General features: G+C 35.1%; 1 protein-coding gene across 2 annotated transcripts; it reads right to left on the bottom strand.

Moving 5' to 3' along the window:
- Nucleotides 1-117: 117 nt before the first annotated feature.
- Nucleotides 118-26,116, bottom strand: LOC125675286 (uncharacterized). 2 transcript variants are annotated; one of them, XM_056158933.1, is made up of 8 exons: nt 25,473-26,116; nt 18,518-18,710; nt 9,292-9,496; nt 7,829-7,936; nt 7,284-7,542; nt 6,948-7,048; nt 6,745-6,813; nt 118-6,661 (listed from the first exon to the last, which is right to left on the bottom strand). In XM_056158933.1, exons 2-8 carry the CDS (start codon nt 18,623-18,625, stop codon nt 6,537-6,539), a joined length of 975 nt encoding a protein of 324 aa, XP_056014908.1. In that variant the 5' UTR covers nt 18,626-18,710; nt 25,473-26,116; the 3' UTR covers nt 118-6,536. The 2 variants fall into 2 exon arrangements, with proteins under 2 accessions (XP_056014908.1, XP_056014909.1); XM_056158934.1 differs by lacking the exon at nt 25,473-26,116 and adding an exon at nt 20,033-20,173.

Below are 26,116 nucleotides of genomic sequence, written 5' to 3'. Positions count from 1 at the left end.
CGTTTGTCATAACGATGAGTTGTTAATTTGCCGTTAATATTGTAACGTGCGGCGAATACACAAATCTATTTATAGCAAGTTCAATTGACACTCTTAAAACAACACCAGTGAAAACGATTTGAAACTTTAACAAATTTTAATTCTACATAATTAGTCACCAATATATAAGCATGCAATGATACAGAAGTGCACAACACAGATCTAAAGTTAAACTCAACTTGTTTATAAAGATCCGTAAATGATTACCGTCAAGCGAAAACCACCCTTAAGTGCATTGTGACGTTATCGAGAAATCAAGCGGTAAAGTCGACGTCACGTTTTTACGATATGACGGCATGACTTTCTGCAACGTTGTTTTTTTCCACTGATGTGTTAGGCGCTTCCTTGAGAAATCATGGAACTGTCAGTTCGCACTTTAAAACACACAAGTTTCATTTTTCTGTTATACATGTATATACAATTATTATACATCATATCGGTTTAAGTGTTAATTATTGATCTTAATTAGTGTTATGTATATACTGGATTTTCCTCGAAAATAAAAATAAGTTTACAGATATTTCCCTTTCTTCGGGAATTACATCTAAAATGAAAGTCTATAGAAATGGAAATATTCCATCTGATATCCTAAATTTATGTGTGACATATATCACATTTTTTTTTAAAAGTAACGTATGTCTGCTGCCCCCCCCACCCCCCCCCACCCCACCCCCCCCCCCCCCCCACACACACACCATTTGAAATATTAGGTCGATATAATATGAGTTGCATTTATATAAAACAGCCGACCGATTGTTGTGCTACATGTTGATTTACCATCTGTGGTTTTTACAAGTTTTATAATATGTACTATTCCTTGATTGTGAACGTAAATATGTACAAAATAGCATCGAATCCTAAAAATAGCCGATAATGTTTACCATTGCCTAGTTATATAGTGGTACGTTTGGTACTAATTATGTCCCTCACCTTTTCTTCGCACGTAAAATCTAATAGTTGTATTTTGGCAACACTAACCTGGAATTATAAAATATGTTTTGCAAATTACTACTTTATTTCCGAAATTAGAAAAATTAAACCGCAAAAGTTTTACTTTAATTCTACCTGTAGATTTACCTTTTAACACCCCCTCTCGGAAAAAAATGCTTGATAAAAAATTGAAAATATTTTTAAAAACCTGATGATCGATCAAATTATTCTATTTCACTTATGACGTTTAAAAAAAATATTTTGTAAAAATTTTAGGATTTAGACAATATTAACAATGAATATTTTCCCACAAGAAATCTTACTAAACAGAACGCATGTGCGTGTTCTGTTATCGAAAACAGTGGTGACAGTGCATCAGACGATATTTCAACCGATTTAGAGACCCGGGTACCCATGTTTGTTGAAAATCAAATGTACGGCAATTTGTCTGATGACAGTGACAATGAGGGGGAAGGGACTGCCAACTTACCCCATGATCCTTGCACAGAAGATATGAAATTACGATCTTTACTTGAAAAGGTGCGAGTGTGCGAAAAACTGTATTCCTACATTTACTTTCTCAGACATCAGAGAACACGCCATTTCCTTATCTGAGATGACAAGAAATGAAATTAAAGACTTTTATATCATGGCGAAGTTAAAAATAAAATCTAAATGTAGACAGTCAAAAGATGGAGATTCAAATAGAAAACGTCTTTGGTACATTTATGAATTTAAGGATGTTGAAGTTTGTCGACAAACTTTTTTGATAACACACAACATTGGCGAGATGACATTGAAATCTCTGATACATCATCTGATCACAAATGGGTTGGTTTCAAGAACATAGGCGGCCTAAGAATGCATACTGTTTTGATGTTTTGAGGAATGTTGCTCAATTCATATCTAATTTTGACGAAGAGCATGGTCTGTCTCGGCCGGCAGCAATCAACAGAAATATCCGTGGACACATACTTCTACCATGCAGTGAAAGCAAACAGTCCCTGTACAGAATATACAAAGGTGTTTGTATCGATAATGACAAGACAGCAGTAGGGCTAACGATGTTCAAGGGCATCTGGCAGAGTTTTTGTCCAATTATAAAATTCATGTCACCCAAGACTGGCGTATGTTCTATCTGTGAACAACACAAATCTCACATTCAAGTGGCCATGACAGAAAACGAAGTTATCTGCTCTGGACAAAAATAATACACATCTGAATGAAATGAAAGTAGAACGACAGATACCTTACAATACATAAAATTCCCAAATCATTAAAGTGTGGGAAACTATTTTATAAAATGCATTAAGATACTGTATTACAGCAAGTGTGTTTGATATCCGTTGTAAATACTGTGGTATCTACCGATAATAAGAATTATTTTTTTAAAAGACTTATACTTTACGTTAACGAAATCCAAAAGTCCTTTAAAATTAATTGATATTTTAATAACAGTTATATAACCAGTCTATCACTAATGCAAGAACCGAGGTAGCTGAGCAACCAGTCCCGTACAGTCAGCTTGGCCGATATCAAGAGAGCTTAACCATGTCCATTATACCTTCGATGACTCGCAAGCTGTATCCATACCGCATCATGTTTGTCAAGTTGGACCTCTCTACTTTTACACCTAAAAGATTCAGTGGTTTGGAGTTGCTATGGAGGGTGGCTATTATTTCTATGTACTATTTTTCTAAATTTAGACAATTTAATATTAATACGTTAGCATTTTCTAACGAAAAAAAGCTACTTAAAAAGAGGCTTTGTAATTCACGTAGGTATTTCCTAGTAGATGAGGATTCGACACCGGGGGAAAACGGAACACACGTCAAGGGCGCGATAGGCGTAATTTCCATGCTTCATTATTGCTTTGAGAATTTTGGACTGAGTGAAAAAGAATACCACTTACACTGTGATAATACTTCAGGTCAGAATCCAAATTAAATGATAAAAAATGATATTGAAAAAATAAAACACGATTGTATAGTTGCACATGCATTATGAGTCTTACAATTCTTAAAGAAGCATTCTAATTTTACCTTGAAGGAGAAAACAAAAATATATTCATGTTGGTGTACTTACTTTGGAGAACTCCCAAATACATTTCCACATGCAAGTTCGATACTATGGCAACGGCTTAGTGGACGCCGGGTTTGTTTACATCAAAATATACAGAAGGTCAGAGGTTGATTCATTGGATCAGTTAGCATCCGCAGTCAGAAAAAGCGCGACATCTATTAACGAAGTGGTTGTATTCGGTGGTGCTGATGGAGAATGGCTGGATTGGAAAACATTGACATTCAACTATTTCATTCCCTTCAAGGGTATTAGAAAATTCAGACAATTTGTTTTCCTAGCAGATAAGCCAGGTAAAATAAGCTAAAAAACGTTGTGGGGTTATTTTTCACATAAGAAATGAATTGTAAAAAGTCTTGTTTATTATGTTACCACATATCGATTTTTTTCAGTTGTTAAAACAAATCGTGAGAGGGGATACGTTGTATTGGGTGGTGTGTGTGTGTGTGGGGGGGGGGGGGGACTTTAATTCGCTGACTCGCCATCTCATAAAAAAATAATTCCTAAATCATTTCCAAACAAGGTACTGGTACATTTCTAAATTTTCTCTTTCTGAATTAAACTCTCATAAATGATTTACATTTTTTAAAATCATGTTACCATATATCGATTTTTTTCGACTGTTAAAACAAATCTTAAGAGGGGATACGTTGTATTGGATGATATGGGGGGGGGGGTGCGGCGACTTTAATTCGCTGACTCGCCATCTCCACCAAAAAAAATTCATACCTTAATCATTTCCAAACAAGGTATTGGTACATTTCTAAATTTTCTCTTTCTGAATAAAACTCCCATGAATGATTCATATTTCTCCGATATATTGTTCACATTCTTCTACAGATATTGTTGTAGCTTAAGAAGTGCCAGACTCACCTAGAACTGAACTAAAACTGCTGAAAGGATGCGTTGATACAGATATCATTCAGCCTCCAAGAGTCAAATTTATTAACCCTTTTGTCAGGGCCACGTATAAGGACGTAGTCACTCCCTTCACCCAACACCCAGGAAGAATAAAGACTCTAAAAACAAGCCTATTTTGAATCTGTCATAATTTAAATAGTTGTGTGAATGTTGATATATGTATACCTATATATCAGATGATAAAAAAATCTCGACTCATGCATTTTGATTACGTTTAAAACAGTCACAAAATGTAACGAAATACAAAGTAAATTTCCAAAAATCATGACGTCAAACGACTCGATGCAAGTTTTTTACGAAGTTTGATGGGAATTTTTGATGTCATTATCATTGAATTATTATGGAATGCTACATATCAACAGAAAGAGGAGAAATTCCTCTATCTAAAACATTTAAAAAGTGAAAAAGTGATATTTTTCACTTAAGGGTGGTTTTTGCGTGACGGTAATCTTTAATCAGTTCAGGAATCCTCGCACATACGTTAAACATACGGATTGTAGATCAGATGCGCGATCCTAGCTGGATGATCGGGCCAGACACTTCCACGGACCAGCGGATTACGAAGTACTTCTATTTCCCTTTTAGCGAGACTACTTCCATGTTCCTCTCCAGACACAACACTACTCCTGCCGACGATCACGCGCTCTACCCGCCACGTCATCCGATCACACACGAAGCTTTCCAAGTGACGTCACAGATACACAGAAACAAAACAGATGATGCAACAGCTTAAATATATAACCAAATAATGTAACAACATCCATGATAATATATATAATAATACAATACATGTAATAATGATGATAAATAACATTCATTACAATGCCTTTTATTCATAAAGGATAAAGCAATTAGGATTAGAAATAGTTCACATTGTAGTCTTGAAAACACATATACAAACATCTGGTGCATCTAAATTGGTACCGGTACCGTATAGGTTTTACATATACAAACAGCGGTATCGCAAATACGTCTAATCTTTGATTTATCATGAGGAATGGTATTGTAAAGTGTTAAAATGGTATATTGGTTGATACTGTTTATATGGGAAAAGTTTGTGATGACAAATTTACTACACGTTCTTTGATGGTATATAGGATTTGATTATTTGATCATTGTGGATTTTGTTTTGTCCTAATGTTTATGAGATTGATGACGGTTCGTTATTTCATTTCCTCATTAACATTCAATACAGAGGTAGCGTTTTGTGTCAATAATTCTCAGACAATAAAATGGAAAACCGTTCGTCTTATGTATCTTAAACATATGGATCCAATTTATATTTGTAAATTCCCTACGAATATACATTGAATATATATCGAAAGGTCGGTAAAATAAAATCTAGTGATAAAATAAATTAACATAATTTGCGAACTACATGAATCAGCGTCAAATTAGGTAATCGGAACATGGGTTTTAGTGATATCATGGAATAACGAAAACAATCTGCATACACCAGTAGAAGATATAGTAAAATATTTCCATTTCCCTGTATTGTTTACAAAATGAATAAACAGATACAGTGGAGAAAATTTGAGATAAGTGTGTAATAAGTGAATTTCTTAGATTTCAATATTTTTCCATGTTTTCTTTGTTTCCAATGTTATTGTCAACATGAGCTGAGATGTAATTGAGATGTAATTGCGGCAATAGTTTATCAGTTGCGAAATTATTTGTTACTTTACATGTAATATCTAAAGATGAATGTTTCCAATCATTGTAAAATATGAAAGATGAAGATAACAGTCTTCAATCTAATACTCCCCATAAAGAATACATAATTAAGAGACACAGACCCCTGCACATACTAGAGGTGGGATCGGGTGCCTAACAGAAGTAAGCGTGTGTCATACATATTGATAAGGAATACTGAGTAGTCCGATGTCAAAATCAGTGTGTGAAGAACAGCCTAATAATCGGTATGAGACAAGTAAAAGAGCATTTGACCAAATGGCAGGCTATCTTGGCAAATTACATCGTTACAGCGATAATGGAATTTACGAAATTCTTCCTTTAAACAGGACTATTGAAACCCTTATGAAATCAACTTACTTGTCAGTAGCCTGTCTCGATTTAAAAAAAACACCAAACTGATCACACGCAGAACATGTTCTTGAGTAGCAAACCAGTTGAGAGAAATAAACACCATTTGCAATTGATAATGGAACATTGCTATATAGATATAGCGATTGAGAAGCTGAAGTCATCTCAAAGTTGAGTTATTAGTTTGTCCTTAACATATATGGTCATCAAAATATATAAGTATAAAACAGATATAGAAGGTCAGGTGATTACTCTTTCGAGTTTACTGGAATATTGAATCAACATATGAATGATAATGAATATTGTTAATGGAAACGAAACCGCTACAATATCTAATTACCAGGTTCAATATCACTGCAAGAGATATTTGCTTTTTTTTTGTCGCGTGATAATATACTAAAAAGGTTCGATAATAAAGTAGTGCACGTAGTATCCATGTGAATTCCAAAAGACTGTTCGAAAACCTGATCACGAAACACTACGAAAATGTCAATATAAGGAACTTTCTTTTCTCAATATCAATTTCAGAGTGATTGTGGATCTTTGGATTTAGGCTTCAAGAGAGGGTCCATCGTTAGAGTCTGTAAGACAGGGTTTTCATTTTCGTTGTCCACAGGTAGACAAGTATGTACATCTCCAATAAGAATATCTGCAGAAAAATCAACACAGTCAGTTAACAGTGACTGAACAAAATGTAAGACTGTGTAATGTTTAGCATACTCTCTGTATTACCAGTATTTGTCTTGTACTGCTTCCCATGATGTACATTTTCCTGTGACGTAGAACAAACTCTACAAATACCTAAAATTATAAATTATGAATTATCCATGTTTAATTACTATTTTCTGAATGCTTAAATAAAAGCAAAGCAATTTTCAGAATTTCGCAAATATAATGTTCATTACTACAAACAGCCAAAACACATTTTTACTTACGATTTCGAAAATAATTCCACTTCAAAATAACACTGGATATGACAATGAAGAGTGTCACTGCTACAATAGAGATGGGTATTACCATCGGTGACAAGTTCTGTCTGTAAGAAAAAAACGTTTCACTATACGTTACAGAAACAGTCTTTAAAACAATGGGAGGTGTAACCAAACACCCGAACACACCTATGTGAGACAGCTCTCTCTCTCTCTCTCTCTCTCTCTCTCTCTCTCTCTCTCTGGGTTTGTATATATACATATATAGCGCTTTCACTCAAAGGACGGTTTATTTAAAGTAGCTTATTTTTGGAAAATTCGACATACTAGATGTCACACAACCTGACATTGGTTTTAGAAGAATTATCCCTGCTTTCATATTTATCATCTTCAATTGTAGAATTTGATGGATTATTGTTGATTGTCTCATTTTGCTTGTTATCGCATTGTCGGTCTGTGTGACGTTTTGAACGCTTTAACTTGCTGCAGTTATATGCAGGTGTCGTCTGTTCAGTTACTTTTTCAGTGAGAGTCTCATCATCTTGCAATGGCTGTCTTGTTGACTTGGATGTCGTCTTGATTGGCTTCACACATATCGAATCTAATGGTCAAAAGATATTAGAACATTGTTTGTTTTTGTTTTTTCACTTTTTGAACGAAAATACATCTGAAACGATAAAAATCTTAATACTCTGCTTAAAAGCATCCTTTTGTCAAAAAAGAGACATGTTTCAGCGTCGCAATATACTTTGCATTATAAGTTATTATCTATTCAATTTCAGGGGAAAGGAAAATGAAATCAGAATATGTTCTAGGATAGCTCATAACAACAATCGGAATGTGATAAGGGGAATTCTAAAATCGGTTGCATTTCAAACAATACTTACATTTTCTCGAATTATGTGAATAATAATTCAGTGGACATTCTGCACATGGCACGTTGTAGTCCTCTATTACCCGTCCCACTCCTTCGTTGAATTGGGCACAACAGCTACCTAACATGGCGATCATATTTGCAATGACTTTTTATATATTTGATGAGAAATTGATTGTAAAATATAACTAAACAGACGCAATTCATTGGTATTGGAATTACAAATACTTGATACACACATGAAACTGACATCCAAAATAAGGACACCCTGAAAGATGGCTATGCTTCGACTTCGTGTTTTCGACACATCGGTTAAAGTCTATTTCATGTGATTGCACCCTTATCGCTAATGGAATACCGTATTTTACTCTTGTCTATTCCGGACCGAAATCCTAAGTCATTGAAATTTATTTACTATCATTTACTTCTTTTTTGGTTTTTTTTTTTTTTTTTTTTGGTTTTTTTTTTTTTTTTTTTTTGTTGGTTTTTTGGTTTTTTTTTTTTTTGGTAAGGTTTTTGATTCATTTTATCAATGACAATTAAAGCAATTAAACAAAGGGTACACTATACAAAACCAAGACACGACTCACAGGGGTTTGGAAGGTTGCGGTCGCTAGTATTTGAAGGGCGACATTCTTTCATCTCCCTAAAATGTTGGTGACCATCGTCTACCCGATACTCACAACATCGTCCATCCCCATTTACATAAATGTAGCTTCCTGTGCCTAGAAAACTTCGGCAAAATTCTTTTTTGTTTCCCCTTAAAGTGATAGTATATGTTAAATAAGGCACTGTGGTATTGTCGTATATCTCCCTGAGATAATAGTCAGAAATGAACATAGGTATATCTATATTTAGCAATTATGAGATATAAACCTCATATGAGAAAAAACTCAATAATTCCGTAGCTCAGTTTTTGTTACTGAATAACCATTGAAATATCTACTAAAATAACAGAACAGTGAGTAGGTCATTTAGACCACCAGGGTGGTCTAGAGGTTAATGCGTTCATCCCGCATGCCGAAGGTCGGGGTTCGAATCACGGCCGCGATATACTTAAGTCGTTAAAACAGATAGTGACAGTTCCATCGCCAAACGCTCGGCATCAGGTGTGACTCAGAGACCACCTAAAATCTAATTCCCCTGTCACAGTACGGGTGAGCAGTGAGGGTTCATTAGCGTGCGACATCTACTGTGACACGGGGCATCCGTTTGTAATGTCATATCCGAGGACCTGTGACATTCACAACTGATCCCGTGCGTTTGGCGATGAAACCATCTCTACCAGTTTTAACGACTAGGTCTATTGCGACCGGGATTCGAACCCCGACCCTCCACTTACGAGGCGAACGTTCTATCCCTAGACCACCGCGGCGGTTGATAGATATATAGATACATGTAGATAGATAGATAGATAGATAGATAGATAGGTAGATAGAAAAATCTATAGATAGATAGTAACTTGTAAATACACACCAGTTATGAGTCCGCTTGGAGCGCATACTTCTATTAGGTCGTCTTTATAGCGCACACAGTGATACACAAATACTTCCTCGGGACATGAGACATGCGAAACATTTCCACATTTCATAATTTGCGATCTGTATTGGAAATCCATCTCATCTACTGGACAATTTTCAACTTTCTTAATTGTCTTTGTAGTTTCTTTGCAAATTTCATCCTGTTATGGAGGGGGAAAAGAATCATTATAATGAAATTTAAGATCAATTCTATGTAAAAATCAAAGAAATCAGATAGGGTCTGGCCACTCAATGTCACAGATTTCTTTGATTTTCACAGTATTAACTTTACTTGCACCATCTTACATAATTCCAACCCCACAACCAAATTTCTACCATCCGTTGCCATGGAAACCGACAGCAGTCTATGAGGGCTAATTGAACTGCAAAATTCAGCCCGTTTTGCCCATGTTTTGTCCTTGTGGTATATAAAAAATTGAAAAAGACAACTAATTTTCTCCATAAATCTCGATTCCCCATAAAATTCTCTCCTTATTTATGATATCTATATCCACCTATGGTAAAGAGTGTGTTACTGACCGCTGTACCAATGTATTATAATTCGGCACTTTGCCAAAAAGTGATATTTCATTGATGAATTTAGATAATTTGGAAAATACATACAGCATAATCAACTGCCATCAAAGGATGTCCATATCAAAGACTCTTAATATATATAAAAAGATTAATGGTGAAACGTAATGCAATTGATCTGTAGTAGCATGAAAACTGTAGATTTGGACATTTTGCCAAAACGGGATTTTTTGTTGGATTTCGTTGATGAATTTAGATAATTTGGAAAATACATACAGCATAATCAACTGTCATCAAAGGATGTCCATATCAAAGACTCTTAATGTATATAAAAAGATTAATGGTGAAACGTAGTGCAATAGATCTATTGTAGTACGAAAACTGTAGATTTGGGCATTTTGCCAAAACGGGATTTTTTGTTGGATTTCGTTGATGAATTTAGATAATTTGGAAAATACATACAGCATAATCAACTGTCATCAAAGGATGTCCATATCAAAGACTCTTAATGTATATAAAAAGATTAATGGTGAAACGTAGTGCAATAGATCTATTGTAGCACGAAAACTAGATTTGGGCATTTTGTCAAAACGAGATTTTTTGTTGGATTTCATTGATGAATTTAGATAATTTGGAAAATACATACAGCATAATCAACTGTCATCAAAGGATGTCCATATCAAAGACTCTTAATATATATAAAAAGATTAATGGTGAAACGTAGTGCAATAGATCTATTGTAGTACGAAAACTGTAGATTTGGGCATTTTGCCAAAACGGGATTTTTTGTTGGATTTCGTTGATGAATTTAGATAATTTGGAAAATACATACAGCATAATCAACTGTCATCAAAGGATGTCCATATCAAAGACTCTTAATGTATATAAAAAGATTAATGGTGAAACGTAGTGCAATAGATCTATTGTAGCACGAAAACTAGATTTGGGCATTTTGTCAAAACGAGATTTTTTGTTGGATTTCATTGATGAATTTAGATAATTTGGAAAATACATACAGCATAATCAACTGTCATCAAAGGATGTCCATATCAAAGACTCTTAATGTATATAAAAAGATTAATGGTGAAACGTAGTGCAATAGACCTATTGTAGTACGAAAACTGTAGATTTGGGCATTTTGCCAAAACGGGATTTTTTGTTGGATTTCGTTGATGAATTTAGATAATTTGGAAAATACATACAGCATAATCAACTGTCATCAAAGGATGTCCATATCAAAGACTCTTAATGTATATAAAAAGATTAATGGTGAAACGTAGTGCAATAGATCTATTGTAGCACGAAAACTGTAGATTTGGGCATTTTGTCAAAACGAGATTTTTTGTTGGATTTCATTGATGAATTTAGATAATTTGGAAAATACATACAGCATAATCAACTGTCATCAAAGGATGTCCATATCAAAGACTCTTAATGTATATAAAAAGATTAATGGTGAAACGTAGTGCAATAGATCTATTGTAGCACGAAAACTGTAGATTTGGGCATTTTGCCAAAACGAGATTTTTTGTTGGATTTCATTGATGAATTTAGATAATTTGGAAAATACATACAGCATAATCAACTGTCATCAAAGGATGTCCATATCAAAGACTCTTAATGTATATAAAAAGATTAATGGTGAAACGTAGTGCAATAGATCTATTGTAGCACGAAAACTGTAGATTTGGGCATTTTGCCAAAACGAGATTTTTTGTTGGATTTCATTGATGAATTTATATAATTTGGAAAATACATACAGCATAATCAACTGTCATCAAAGGATGTCCATATCAAAGACTCTTAATGTATATAAAAAGATTAATGGTGAAACGTAGTGCAATAGATCTATTGTAGTACGAAAACTGTAGATTTGGGCATTTTGCCAAAACGGGATTTTTTGTTGGATTTCGTTGATGAATTTAGATAATTTGGAAAATACATACAGCATAATCAACTGTCATCAAAGGATGTCCATATCAAAGGCTCCTAATTTATATAAAAAGATTAATGGTGAAATGTAGTACAATTGATCTATTGTAGTACGAAAACTGTAGATTTGGGCATTTTGCCAAGAATTCATACTAATGACAAATAATACAACCTACACCATTTTCAGTTAAAATGAACAATATGAGCAATTGGTATTTCAAAAATAAACATGGAGAAGTTTAACATATTAATAAAAATTAGTTAGAGTGATTTAAAAACCATGTAAACATAAACTGTAATCCAGTAGGACCCCCCCCCCCCCTCCCCAAACACCAAGTAGATTTTGGAATCATTTCCATAAACGAGCTATATTACATGTACTGTATTGTCATGTAAACTATTATCAATAACTATAAAAAGTCTTCTCAAGATATTGGGTAGATACCAATAAATTGTTCATTGTACTGCCTTGTACTTGTTGACCTTTGACCTGGAAATCATTAGGGTCATCTACTATTCATAACCAACCAACATATGAAATATCATAATTGAACAACAGGCCCAAGATATTGGGGGGACACCATTGCATAGAGTACTAGCTACATTGCAGGGGTCGAAATTAACTTTTTCTTCCACAGGCTAATTTTAGCCTGTGGGTAAAGGTTTCATAGGCTAAAATGAAAACCTACAAGCTAAAATAAAAATAATGAAGCTGTGCTCTTTTTTTCATATTGTTTTTTAAATCAATGATTTCCCCCACCATTACTGAGCCTAGTGGGTCAACAGGCATCATTTGGACAAAACACTAATTTACGTAAGTCATATGATGCAATGTTTAGGTCTCTTGACCATCGCACCTCAAATATTCACAACCTGTTTACTGCAGCTATAGATCCAATGTCCTCCAATTTTATGCCACGTCAGGGTTGTCACGAGTAATTTTTCAAAGTGAATCCCAGACTCGTGGTTTATAAGCAGCACGACCACGAGTCCCATGATTTTTTTGTTTTTTGTTTTTGGTAATCGCCTACACGGTGAGCAGTGCACTCGTGCCGCGACTACAACCCGACCTTAGTATGAAAATGAATTGATGTAGATAGAAAATTCTGATTAAATTAACTACCGGAAGACTTGAATTCCAAGTATGAGCTTTTTTGTTATTCATTTATCTAACAAGAAATCGGAATTTATGTTTTACCAAGTCAATTTAATCACCACTATAAGTAAACAGGTCTATATTTTTCATTATATAATGCGATGTCCGACCTCTAAAGCATTTGTTTGACGCCGAGTTTCTTAAAAAATCATAAAAGAAAATCCGGATAGAAATGGTTGTTGAAATCATTCGTTCATGTAAGCGTTTGTATGATTTTGAGTGCAAGTTTAAGAAAAGCGAATGGCGCATCGCGGCTTAAAACGGATACGATACGATCATGGTTTGTAAATCCCCACTCGCTAAGATTTGCGAGTGTCCACTATTTTTACTCGCTATTTTTCAAAACTACTCGCAATTTGCGAGTATTTCTCGCTAATTTCGAGCCCTGCCATTGCACCTAGTCATTTTTAATTGATTGATTTATTGATATTTTCCGCCACACTCAACAATTTTTCAGTTTCTGGTGGTGCCCAGTGTTTATTGGTGAAAGTGAGAACCCAGATACAATGTACCTGGGAAGAGACCACCGACCTTCCAAAAGTAAATTGGGAAACTTTCTCACTTAATACCAGCGCGAGCGGGATTCGAACCCGCGCCGACTGAGGCCGTGTCATTTTGAACGCTATGCTCCAACCACTCGGCCACGGAGTGCCATTTTTAATCTTTTGACCTGAAAATCAATGGGGGTCATATACTACCAGTGACCAACCCCTGTATGAAATATCACTATCAATCAAAGGGTTCTGAAGAAACTGATCAGACATCAATTGTACAGAGTATTGTATTGATCCTGGTGACCTTTGGACCAGAAAATCAATAGGTGTCATTTTCTACTGCAGAAACTGCATGAAACTTTAAAATATATTGAAGTTTGTTCAGTGTTACTGTAATCTATGTTGACATACCAGTAATTAATAAATTTATAATATTAACACAGAACAACTCATTTTTGCAAAGTTGTTTATTCAACAAACATGAATCACAATCATTTTTTTTTTAAATCATTATAATAGTGATTTTCCTTCAACTGTTCAGTTATGAATCCTTATTCATCAGGGTCACATAAGACACATGCAGGTTAATTTTGCAATGTTTTAGTTACATTAGTCTTCTGACACCAAACCTTGATCTTAACTAAGTCATGGTGTTTCCTTAGAAGAATAGTTTACTGAATCAGGATGGACTTGTGTCGTGAGGTGTGTTCATTGACTGTAAAACTCGCAGCTTTTTTCCCATTCTCAAGAGCTCTTCTTTGTCTTCTATATCACATAAGAGTCATGGAATGCATCTTCTGCTCTTCAAGTTCTAAAAAATATGTTGAACAAATATTGAAAAGTTCATCTTATTTTTCACATTTTCATACAGTACACACCTAATTCAATTTGATTAAACTAAATTTACATGTACAAGATCATTCATGATGCTAGAATAGTAATTTTAAAACTTAATTAATTACTTAGTTGATAGATTATCATGCCCGCCCACCCGTCCCTCAAAAATCATCTGTGAAATAACATAGATTTATATATCTGGCATTAAATTATGCACTTCTGTTGACAAAAACTCGTTTGTCATCAATATATTTCTCAGAAAATAAAAATTAAAAAATAAAATCTTCCCACAGTCTGCCCCATACTTTTTGGTGACCCAGGATGATAATCTTACTAATTAAGTTGAATTGGCCTAAAGGATGTTATGTTTTGATACAGTTTGTATGACTATTCATGTGTTTATGCTGTATTGAAGAGCTATTAATAGTGTTAATACTCATAAATTAACAAGATGTCCACAAACCTTATTGGTTACCTGAGTATTAATCAAATTTTAAAAAAAATTCAAAGTATCACTATAGCTCTAAGGGCTACAAATTCCATGTTATACACTATATGACTCTTTTGGACCCACATTCACAACCCTGTGTTTTCGAAATTCGCAATTTTGGTACCCCTTTCTGTTTTTCTTTCATAAGCATTCAGCTTTATTTAAGGTAGTTCCACTCTCCTGTGATGTCATAATATTTTGCGGAGTCAATGATTTAATAAGATTTATGCATAACATGAACATAAATTGTGTTCGAGTCTTTTTCAATAGTTATTGTAAAAAATCTTGTATAACCATAAACTATTTCAAACGTATATGAATAATCAATGAGCTACATTTTTCACAATGTATACTAGTTATTTCCCCCTGATTACAGGGAGCGCGCATCACATTACTGTCATTCGATGGTGTCAAGTAAGGAATAAATAGAAAATTTGCAATTTCTGATTGCAATCAATTGCCAGTTAAGGAATTTTTCTAAGAATTAAGTGTAATGACTTGATAACAGTATAACTGAACAAAATGTCTTAGTCACTGATTACATGTATGTGGCTCATGTGTGTTTTTCTTGCAAGCAATGTATGGTCATGATGTAACAAAGTATGTAAATATTAACTAGTCCTCAATTTCTTTAGATCAGAATCATGATGTCCTTAGTATATCAGCAATTCTTTATTATTAATTTCTATCAATATTTTCGACAACCAAACACAACAAAACATGCAATAAGATATGCCTAAAACATATACATGTACAACCAACGATACATGTACATTATCAATTTATCGTTTCACAATGAACAACACTACTTGTTGCTAAATGTACACCAGATGCCAATAAACAAAGCATGTTAATTATCTTGAATTGGCATCTCTAATGTAAAATTTTTGTTAAAATTTACTTGTTAAGAATTTTCAGGCATTATTATGAAGTCACCCCCCCCCCCCCCCCCCCCTCCTTATCACATGTATGCTTTCATTGTGCTCTTAATTCTAGGTGTCTGTTGTTTTAAAAACAGACTACTACTGAAATCCTCAGTATTAATTGCATAATTTGGACACAAATAAATGTCAAATACACTTATAACGCCCCCCCCCCCCCCTTCCCCAACTCTACAATTTAACGAAGTGTATATCTGAAAAAGTTTTCTCCATAAAATTGAAGAAATCAAACCCTGGTTCTAAAACAAAATTCTCAATTTAGAGCATTTTTAAAAGTACCGTCAATCCAGAGTCTTTAGATTTACAATCTATGTTAATTCCCCTTGTCCCAAAGATGCTTAAAAGAAATTTGAAAAGAATTGAAAGGGTGATTATCAAGAAAAAATATTAATGTTCAATTAACGTCTTATGATGACTGAAGCACACAAATAGCAACATGTAGGTCACTTGAGTGATTCTCAACATTGACCTAATTAGAATTAATCATTTTTACAAATGATACTGAGCTCATACACATGTGTACATATATATGTGCGTCATTGACAACAAAACAACTAGTCTTTTTGAGTATGCTAATTAAGTGAAGTAATAAAAAAATTTTAGGAAGTTGTGATGAAAACGTTTCAAGTCATCATGTCGCATAAACAATGGATGGTCTCCTGTGATTATTCTAGAGAATTCAGTTTCCATGCAGGCTCTATAACCAAGAAACTAAACTCAATGTACCACATTCCCCACATCTATTAATTTGTTTTAGGATTTATAATACTGGGATTCAAAATTTGAATTTCAAATTATGTATTCAATGTGTATGTATTAATGCTGAATATTTACTTCCTCAAAGTCAGCAACTTGGTCAACTCCATCTTTAGGTGAGTTGCACAGTATGATGCTCATACAGCTGAAACACAGAAAAGCACACATTAATTACATAAAATAGTGGTCATGTACTTTGGCCAAAACATGTGATTATTGGATGAAAAAGTAAGAATTCAAAAGTATTTGAATATTTACAATTTACATTTAATATTTTTTGATTTACTTCAGTTGACAGGATCTACATGTATTAAAATTTGAGGGCCCAGTTACAGGACCCAATTCAAAATCATCAATTTTTCATCATTTAATTTTTCCAAATCAAGTGTCCTAAAGTTCATAATTACAGAGATGAGAAAACTTTAAATCATAATAGTATTTGTGTGATTTCTTCTGTAGATTAGAACGATCACATATTAGTGGGGGTTACCACAGGTAAACAAACTTGAAAGTAGCCTGGCTCACCAATATATATGATTTTAACAATCTTTATCTAGAATGCACACAGGCATTCACATGTTTGTTTTTATTGTAAACTTGACAGTCAGAGAGAGAGAGAGAGAGAGAGAGAGAGAGAGAGAGGTCATCACTTAGGATTACATAAATTAAGCCTAGTCCTTTTGAAAATTTCCACATGAAACATGATTTTATAAGTATTCCCCAATTTTTACCGATCCTGAACTCTGTGTAAATGTGATAGGAAACTCCCTGAGTGAATGTTAGGTTGGGGACATACTTAACTAGTATTCTATATTGTACACCCATGCAGTAAATGACAGGACTACTTACAATGTTCAGTCTACATGTATACCACTATAACTGACTAGCCTGGCTGGCAGTATAAAATAAATTGGGGTTCTCATATGTTTACTAAAAGCCAAATTTTCTGATACATTTTATTCAGCCTTTACTTTAGAATTTGGATTCTAAATCAAATAGAATACTTACGTCAATACAAGTTCCAACACGGCAACAGGCAGGGCTTTTTCATATTTTCTATGAATATGTCTGTCAGGCTTCTTTTTCCCTGGTCATTTTTTTAGTCGGATGTGATGCAATAAAGCGTTAAATTCCACAACATTTACTTTTTCTACGAATACGTAGACGATTGGATGCTAGAGTCCGGTGACTATGGCAAAGATCAAACGGATTTGTATTCCATGAAATAAACCGGAATCCTTTAGCACAATTGAAGATAAAGATCGTGGTAGTGAATTAAGTGAACAAAGAGCATCTGATGACTGATATTGATAAACTTCTGAAGAACAAATTGAATAAAAACTCAATTTCCACCTCCTGCCATACTGAAAACAAATGAAGGCTGTTCATATCTCCAATACAAGAGAGTGTTACAAAGGGCAATAACTCTTTCTGGTGTATTTTGGTTTGTGCACCAGAGGAAACTACTGGTTTATGTGTTTACCTTTGGTTTCTCCACAAAGGTGTTTCTGTACTTTTTTAAAGTAAGATTCAATACATTTTACTAGCATGTGAGTTTATACCAAATGACTGGGCAAATATATTTTATCCCTCTCTAAAAATTACATATATCAAACCTTTATACATCATAAAAATAATTATTTCTATTGTTTTCAAGGATTAAATAAATACAAAAAAAAATTTAAAAGCTAGAACCTAGCTCAAAATAATTTTTACAATTGTTGTTTTTATAAACAATAGCGTTTAATTTTTGATTATTCAAAATATAACATACATGTGCATATCTTGTCCAGCTGTTGTTAGAGGATCGGTTTCCATGGCAACCGTTGCTAAGTCAAACCTTTGCATGTCCTTTTTGTTTTATATCTATCATAATATTGTTACACACAAAGTTTCATAAAAATCTGTGACATACCGTGGCCACTGAATTTTGATAGTTACATAGAATCAGTCTTAAATAGTAAACTAAAATTCGTAAAAATCTTACTGAGTGCTCGTCCTACAAAATGAATATTTTAGTATTATAGAAATATAGTCAATACCTTTGTGAACCGTTTGTTAAGTCTTCTTCCCTTCACTAGATGCATGGTTATAAAAATCAGTAAAATGATGATAGCCGCTACATGAAACTTGAATAGATTTCCTGACATCCTGTGATGTTTCTAGCGTCTTTAGGAACTTCCAGGGCGCGCCGTCGTCAGAGGAATGCCAATAGTTTCTTCTGTAAACATTGACCTGAAACATATATATATGGTACTTATCAATTTTCTTTTTTCTTAGTTCAAGAGATGGAAATACGTACTCGTTCCTAGATGATCACATATAAACCTGGTATATGTACATTTGATTAACCTGGTGTGATAGACTACATAAATCCAACTAAAATATTTCCGTGCTTGTGTCCTCTAATCACAGTTAATGTTTACAATCAGATGAAAATAATTCAAATCATTCTATAACACGGACATTTTTTTATATAAAGAACACACTTTACAATATACATTTATTTCAGTCTACGCCGTGGAGCATGGACATATAACGATATGTACAAGGTAGTCAAGTATCTTGAGAATAGGAAACGAATGATTTATTGTTGGAAAACCGTTTAGCTCCGATTTTCCTACACGCTTTTACATTTCAAGTGCTATTAACTAAGCGTTAAAATAAGTACACAGAAATCCCTGCGGGGATCCGGGTTAGAGTAGGTCCTCAGTACCCCTTGCTTGTTGTAAGAGGCGACTAAATGGGGTGGTCCTTCGGATGAGACCACAAAAACCGAGGCCCCGTGCCACAGCAGGTTTGGTGCCATAAGCAGGGGTTATGCCCGTTTTGGGCCCGAACTCTGTAATATTATAAATATAGAAAGGGGCCTAACTTTGACCAAGATAAAAATTAACAACTCGCTTCAAATGCCTAAAAAAATCTTAAACTAGGTATGCTATGCGTATTTTTTCGTACCCCCCCCCCCCTCCCTTGCATAGACTAATGTGTCAACTACTAGCATGCCAAATTTCAAGCCACAGGTTCTTAAAATAGCAAAGATATACGTCATCGTTCTCTCGATTTCATTAGTTTATTTTTACTAGGACATTTACCGGTCCAGGTCACGGAGTCGCTTCTTGTCTATGAAAGCAGCGAAATTCAGACTAGTGTGGAACATTTAGGATCTGTCAATTAAAATTTAACTTCAATTATACGCTACTTAATTTCCTATACCTTAATAATGTTCTTCGTGAAGACGTTACACTACTTATTTTTCTCGTCAGCAGCATCAACTGTTGCCAAGATCTGTCATTTTAATGGAATAACTAACTATCCGATATACTTAAAATCTCAAATATCTTATGTAACGGCTAGTCCAAAATTAGATTGTATACAACTATCAATAATAAGATATGTATTGATGAACTTAATCATCATTTGATCTACTTAAATGTGTAAAGAATCTTTGTACATTCATATCGCTGATTTATATACGGAAACCCGAATTTCCTCGATGCGAAAAACATAGCAACAGCAGTCCTTAATAAATAAGAGATTTTACTCGGCATCCTTACCTCACATAACACTGGCATCATTTCCTAAGTGTTTCCCTTACATTTGTACCATCCTATACCCCATGATATATCCATAACACAACTTATGCCCAAACTGAATAAATCTCCCATCTCTCCAAATATGGTGCTAAAACATGCGGTACTACGAGAGTCGCTCGTGCTGTAATTCAGCCCTCTTCAACCGTTTGCTATAAAAGCCAGGCATTTGAGACCAAGTAAACAGAGAACAGAGAGACTTAAGATACACTTCTCACTATAGAATGGAGCCTGAAGAGCCCAAGAGGATGGTAATCAATTATCACTATTGTAGTGTATTACCCGGCTAGGATTTGGTGCCACCCTTTTGTGATTATTAGTCTTTGATCCGGCTGTACTGTTGCATCTATCCGGGTATCCCATTGAACCCGGTTAACTTTATATACTATTCGGGTTTCCCACATTTGATGTTTTATATATATTATCATAATTTATTATTTCATTAAATTTATCTATATTAATTAAGCCCATCTCGTGTTTGGTTTTAAATGATTCAAGGTAGATCTCAGAAACAGGAGACCCACGCATAAAATTATTGTAACCCAGGTCATTGACGGACGAAACGTTACACTTAAAATTGATCAAAACGTTATTCTTGTGATATTGCACCTAGAGAAGGAAATTGAACATTAATGTTTGGCTTTCTTAATGCAGAGTCAGGGGTTGATGTTTTGTAAAATAAATGACCCAGATACGGCGAACATACAGGAAGTAAGTAGCGTATAATTGATGTGAAATTTTAATTGACAGGTCCGAAATATTCCACACTAGTCTCAATTTCGCTGCTGTCATAGGCGAGAAACGACTCCATGACTTGGACCGGTACATAAACAAGTGAAATTGAGAGAACGATGACGTATATCTTTGTTATTTTAAGAACCTGTGGAATGCAAGTAGTTCAAACATTGATATATGCAAAGAAAACGACAAATTACGCATATCGTACCTAGTTTAAGATTTTTTTAGACATCTGAAGCGAGTGTTTAGATTTTTATTTGGGTAGAGTTAGACCCCTTTCTAATTTCATGGCATCACAAAGTTCGGGCCCAAAACGGGTTTAGCCCCTGTGGCGCCAGAAAGATCCATCCCTGCTCAAAGACCGGAAGTGCCGGGCAGAGGCCTAAATTATGCAACTCTTCACTGGTAAAGGTGACATCTCTATAAGAAGGAAATATTCTCAAGAATGACTTTAAACAATGTAGAATTCATCAAGGTACACATGAAATTGGAATTGTGACAGATTTCTTTCACTTCCCTTGATAAAAATCTTGAAATTTCATTGGTTTGAATCAATAATATATTTAACGATATTTCACCTTTTACTAATCTGATATTGCCAATAAGTCTCTTTCAAGTGGTTTATTGACAAAACATGTGTACCATGGCGTCATGAAGATACTTACGAACAGTGATTTATCTCATAACTCATATAAGCAATACAAAATAGAGAGTTGGGCAAACAAGGACCCCTGGACATACAAATGTACCAGAGGAGGAACCGAGTGCCTAGGAGGAGTAAGAATCCCCGGTCGACCGGTCACACCCGCATTGAGCCCTATATCATATATGTTCTTCAGTGTTAAAGATACACTCGAAACAAATTCTGTCTAATGACAAACGGACCTCACGACAGACAGAGTAATTCCAGTTTATCACGTTATCCCTTAAACTCCGTTTGTAGTCGTATCAACCATATTTCTGTATTCAGGCACGAATATTTCTAGATAAAGTTCAAGACTACAAATGTATCGCGTAATACCGGTATTCAGTTTACCCCGTGGTGCATCGGCGAGTCGACGTAATATTTAATACATGTACATAAATAAAAATAAGCAAGAATAACAAATTCGGAATTCTATAATCATGTGTACAGCTACGTTGCGTACTTATATTTTTTTTCCACATTGTACTTGAATATATTGCTAGGGATTAGAATTGTCGTATACTGATAGAAAACTAATTCCAGATAATTCCTTTCGAATATTTTTTTGAATTATCAAAATACGCCAGGAGCAGACATCTACCTTCAACTTTAACGTTTTCATTTGAGTGAAATATTCTCGAATGGGACCTTAACTTAAGTTTTAGTACTTTAAAAAATATTCTAAAATTATAGCATTTTCAACACATGATTAACTAGACCTTACTGAGACATCCCTGAAACCAGGGGCCGTTGCACTGCCTATTATAATCATACAAAATGCAATTATATTTTTAATACATAATGTATAAGACCAATGCAAGGTGAACATAACGAACAGTGATCAATCTCATAACTCCTATAAGCAATACAAAATAAATAGTTGGGCAAACACGGACCCCTGGACACACCAGAGGTGGGATCAGGTGCCTAGGAGGAGTAAGCATCCCCTGTTGACCAATCTAACCCTACCCTGGTATATGTACCTGAACTCTGGTGTCATTAATTTCACAAATGCTGTAGAGGGCTCACTTCCCCTTATAGCCATGCACACATTTGCCTGGTTGTTGTTAGTTTTAATGTATTTCCATCATATTAGTAATTTTGTCCCATCTTAGGGCCTCAACCCAGGGTTCATGAATTTCAGAGTTTTATTAGAGGGCTCTATGCTTATCAAAATTATGCAAAAGTTTACCCCTTGTTGTCCAGAAGTAAAGAAGACATTTTTCTTAAGATTCTATGCCTCATTTACATATGGCCATCTTAGTTCTTTAACTCTACCCTGTGGTCTGGGACCTAAATCGAGGGGTGATGCATTTCACAATTTTGGTATCAGGCTAATTTTTTTTATTATGATCATCCCAACAGTTTGACTCTTTCATGTCCAGAGTTAAAGACGGTTTTCTGAGATAGATGCTGCAATTTATTTCTAAGATACATTTCTGACCAAACATTTAACAGTAATGCTCAAAACTGTCACAAAGAAATCAACACCTACTTGCTTTTAATCCATTTTCAACATGCCCCCTGTCCCAGGTTTACGTTAACTGGTCTTGGGAGCTGTCACAATAGGGCACCAGTTAAGAGAAAAGCAGGCTGACGTAATCAGAGTTGTGATTTAAACCCGGGACAGGGGCATATTGAAAATGGATTAAAAGCAAGTAAGCATTGATTTCCTTGTGACGGTTTTGTGCATTGCTGTTAAATGTTTCAAAACAACTTGTCTATTGCGTAAATCCAGGCACACCCGAGTCGAAACGTCGGTCGAAGCATAAACCGCCACCGACTCCGGCATTTACACGTTTTCCAGAATCAAAATATGAATGCTTGCGAAGAGAAGTCGATGTAGGCTATGCCTCTCGACTTCTCTAAAGAGAATACTAAAAAGTGTACTTAATGTCAATATGTCGTTAAAACCAATCAATTTGAGGACTGCAACGGTAACAAATATCATATCAACAAGAGATGTTTGTAAAACACATATGCCCCCCATGGTGCAAAATTGAAAAGGGTTATACACACACACATCATTTAATTGAGAGTAGTATCATCAATTCAAAATATTGAGCAGACAATATCTTCCTATGTCAAGAGTGGATTGACCATGTGACCTAAAACTCAATAGGGGTCATCAACTCCTGAAGATGTACCAGTGTGCCAAGTTTGATGTCTGTCAAGCAAAGGGTTCTCAAGATATTGAACGGACAGTATATTCCTATGTCCAATTTGACCCTTGACTTTTGACCATGTGACCTTAAAATAATTAGTAGTCATCTTCTCCTGAAGATGTACCAGTGTACCAAGTTTGATGTCTGTCAAGCAAAGGGTTCTCAAGATATTGAGTGGACAGTATATTCCTATGTACAGTTTAACCCTTGACCTTTGACCACGTGACCTCAAAATCAATAGGTGTCATCTTCTTTTGACGATGTACCAGTGTACCAAGTTTCATGTCTGTCAAGCAAAGGGTTCTCAAGATATGGAGCAGACAGTATATTCCAATGTCCAGTTTGACCCTTGACCTTTGACCATGTGATCTGAAAATCAATAGGGGTCGTCTTCTCCTGAAGACGTACCAGTGTACCACGTTTGATGTCTGTCAAGCAAAGGGTTCTCAAGATATTGAACGGACAGTATATTCCTATGTCCAGTTTGACCCTTGACCATTAAACATGTGACCTCAAAATAAATAGGGGTAATTTTCTCTTGAAGATGTACCAGTGTACCAAGTTTGATGTCTGTCAAGCGAAGGGTTCTCAAAATATTGAACGGACAGTATATTCCTGTCTAGTGTGACCCTTGACCTTTGACCATGTGACCTCAAAATCAATAGTGGTCGTCTTCTCCTGAAGTCGTATCAGTGTACCAAGTTTGATGTCTGTCAAGAAAAGGGTTCTCAAGATACTGAGCAGACAGTATATTCCCATGTCAAGTTTGACCCTTGACCTTTGACCATGTGACCTCAAAATCAATAGGGGTCATCTTCTCTTGAAGATGTACCAGTGTATCAAGTTTGATGTCTGTCAAGCAAAGGGTTCTCGAGATATTTAACGGACAGTATATTCCTATGTCCAGTTTGACCCTTGACCTTTGACCATGTGACCTCAAAATCGATGGGGGTCATCTTCTTCTGAAGATGTACTGGCATACCAAGTTTGATGTCTGTCAAGCAAAGGGTTCTCTAGATATTGAATGGTCAGTATATTCCTATGCCCAGTTTGACCATTGACCTTTGACCATATGACCTCAAAATCAATAGGGGTCATCTACTCCTTAGGATGTATCAGTGTGCCAAGTTTGATGTCTTTCAAGCAAAGGGTTTTCAAGATATTGAGTGGACATTATATTCCAATGTCCAGAGTAGATTGACCCTTGACCTTTGACCTTTTGACCTGAAAAACAATAGGGATCCTCTTCTACTCATAACTAACCCACATATGAAATATCATTATCATCAAGTGAATGGTTCTCAAGATATTGAGCGGACAACACATGGTCTACAGACCGACCGACCGACAGACCGACCGACCGACCGACAGGTGCAAAACAATATGCCCCCTCTTTTTCAAAGGGGGGCATAAAAATTGTATCAATTGTAAATCTAGCAATGTAGTTTATGGAGTGTTTTGCAAAAAATGCAACAAAATTATATATGTGGGAGAAACTGGGGTGACTTTATACCAAAAGCATGTTTTGAATTTGTCATTTATTAGACGAAAAACTGATTACCCTGCTGCTATTCATTTCTATACGGAGTCTCATAGTATTGACGATTATTATATAATAGGAATTGAAAAACGTTACAAAGATGACATTTATCGTCGCTTTAGAGAAAATTTATGGAAGAAAAAATTAAATACTTATGTACCACACGGAATAAACAAAAGAGAACATTTTTGTCTTTAATAATTAATGTCTTGTAAGATTTGTATGCAAAGAACGTGTTTTTGAAATAACTGATTAAAACAATATTAATGTACTTACGATTAACTACTCACTGTAATACTTCTTGCTTGTATCCACTTAGGCCAGCAGTCTAATACTAATTCCAAGTATTCAACTTTTGGTTTCATAACATTGGGTTAAGTTTCACTTTCGGTTCTGAAGGGTCTATAAGCCCGTGAACTGATAGGACTCAATCACATGCTAATTAGTGTTAGACTCAGGCCCGTGAACTGGATCACATTTTAATTAGTGTTAGAATCAGGCCCGTAAACTGCATCATATCCTGATTAGTGTTAGAATCAGGCCCGTGAACTCAATCACATCCTAATTAATGTTAGAATCAGGCCCGTGAACTGGATCATATCCTAATTAGTGTTAGAGTCAGGCCCGTGAACTCAATCACATCCTATTTAGTGTTAGAGACAGGCCCGTGAAGTGGACCATACCCTAATTAGAAGCCCATGAACTCAATCACATCCTAATTAGAACCCTGTGAACTCAATCAAATCCTTATTAGTGTTGATTCTGTACCTCCACTTACAAAAGATTTTTAATATGCATCTCGGGTACGAGTTAATACTAGGCCTTTAGTAAAAACGAAAGTAAATTGTATGACGTATGCAATTTGTGTGTGTTTGAGTTCACGGAACTTCCGATTGTATCAGTTCACGGGCTTATAGACC

The sequence above is a fragment of the Ostrea edulis genome, chromosome 3, assembly GCF_947568905.1.
Source record: "Ostrea edulis chromosome 3, xbOstEdul1.1, whole genome shotgun sequence".
Taxonomy (NCBI): Eukaryota; Metazoa; Mollusca; class Bivalvia; order Ostreida; family Ostreidae; genus Ostrea; species Ostrea edulis.
Note: the sequence above shows the minus strand (reverse complement) of the source record. Positions and strands in the feature narration are given on the sequence as shown.

Bases quoted from the DNA above. Each gene is read 5' to 3' on its own strand.
- LOC125675286 (XM_056158933.1), bottom strand. From the start codon at position 18,625: ATGTCAGGAAATCTATTCAAGTTTCATGTAGCGGCTATCATCATTTTA. The intron at 7,937-9,291 runs GTGTGTATTTAC...TCGCCATGTTAG, and splicing joins TCCAAGCGGACTCATAACTG to GTAGCTGTTGTGCCCAATTC. The intron at 6,814-6,947 runs GTAAGTAAAAAT...TTATAATTTTAG, and splicing joins GTGGAATTATTTTCGAAATC to GTATTTGTAGAGTTTGTTCT.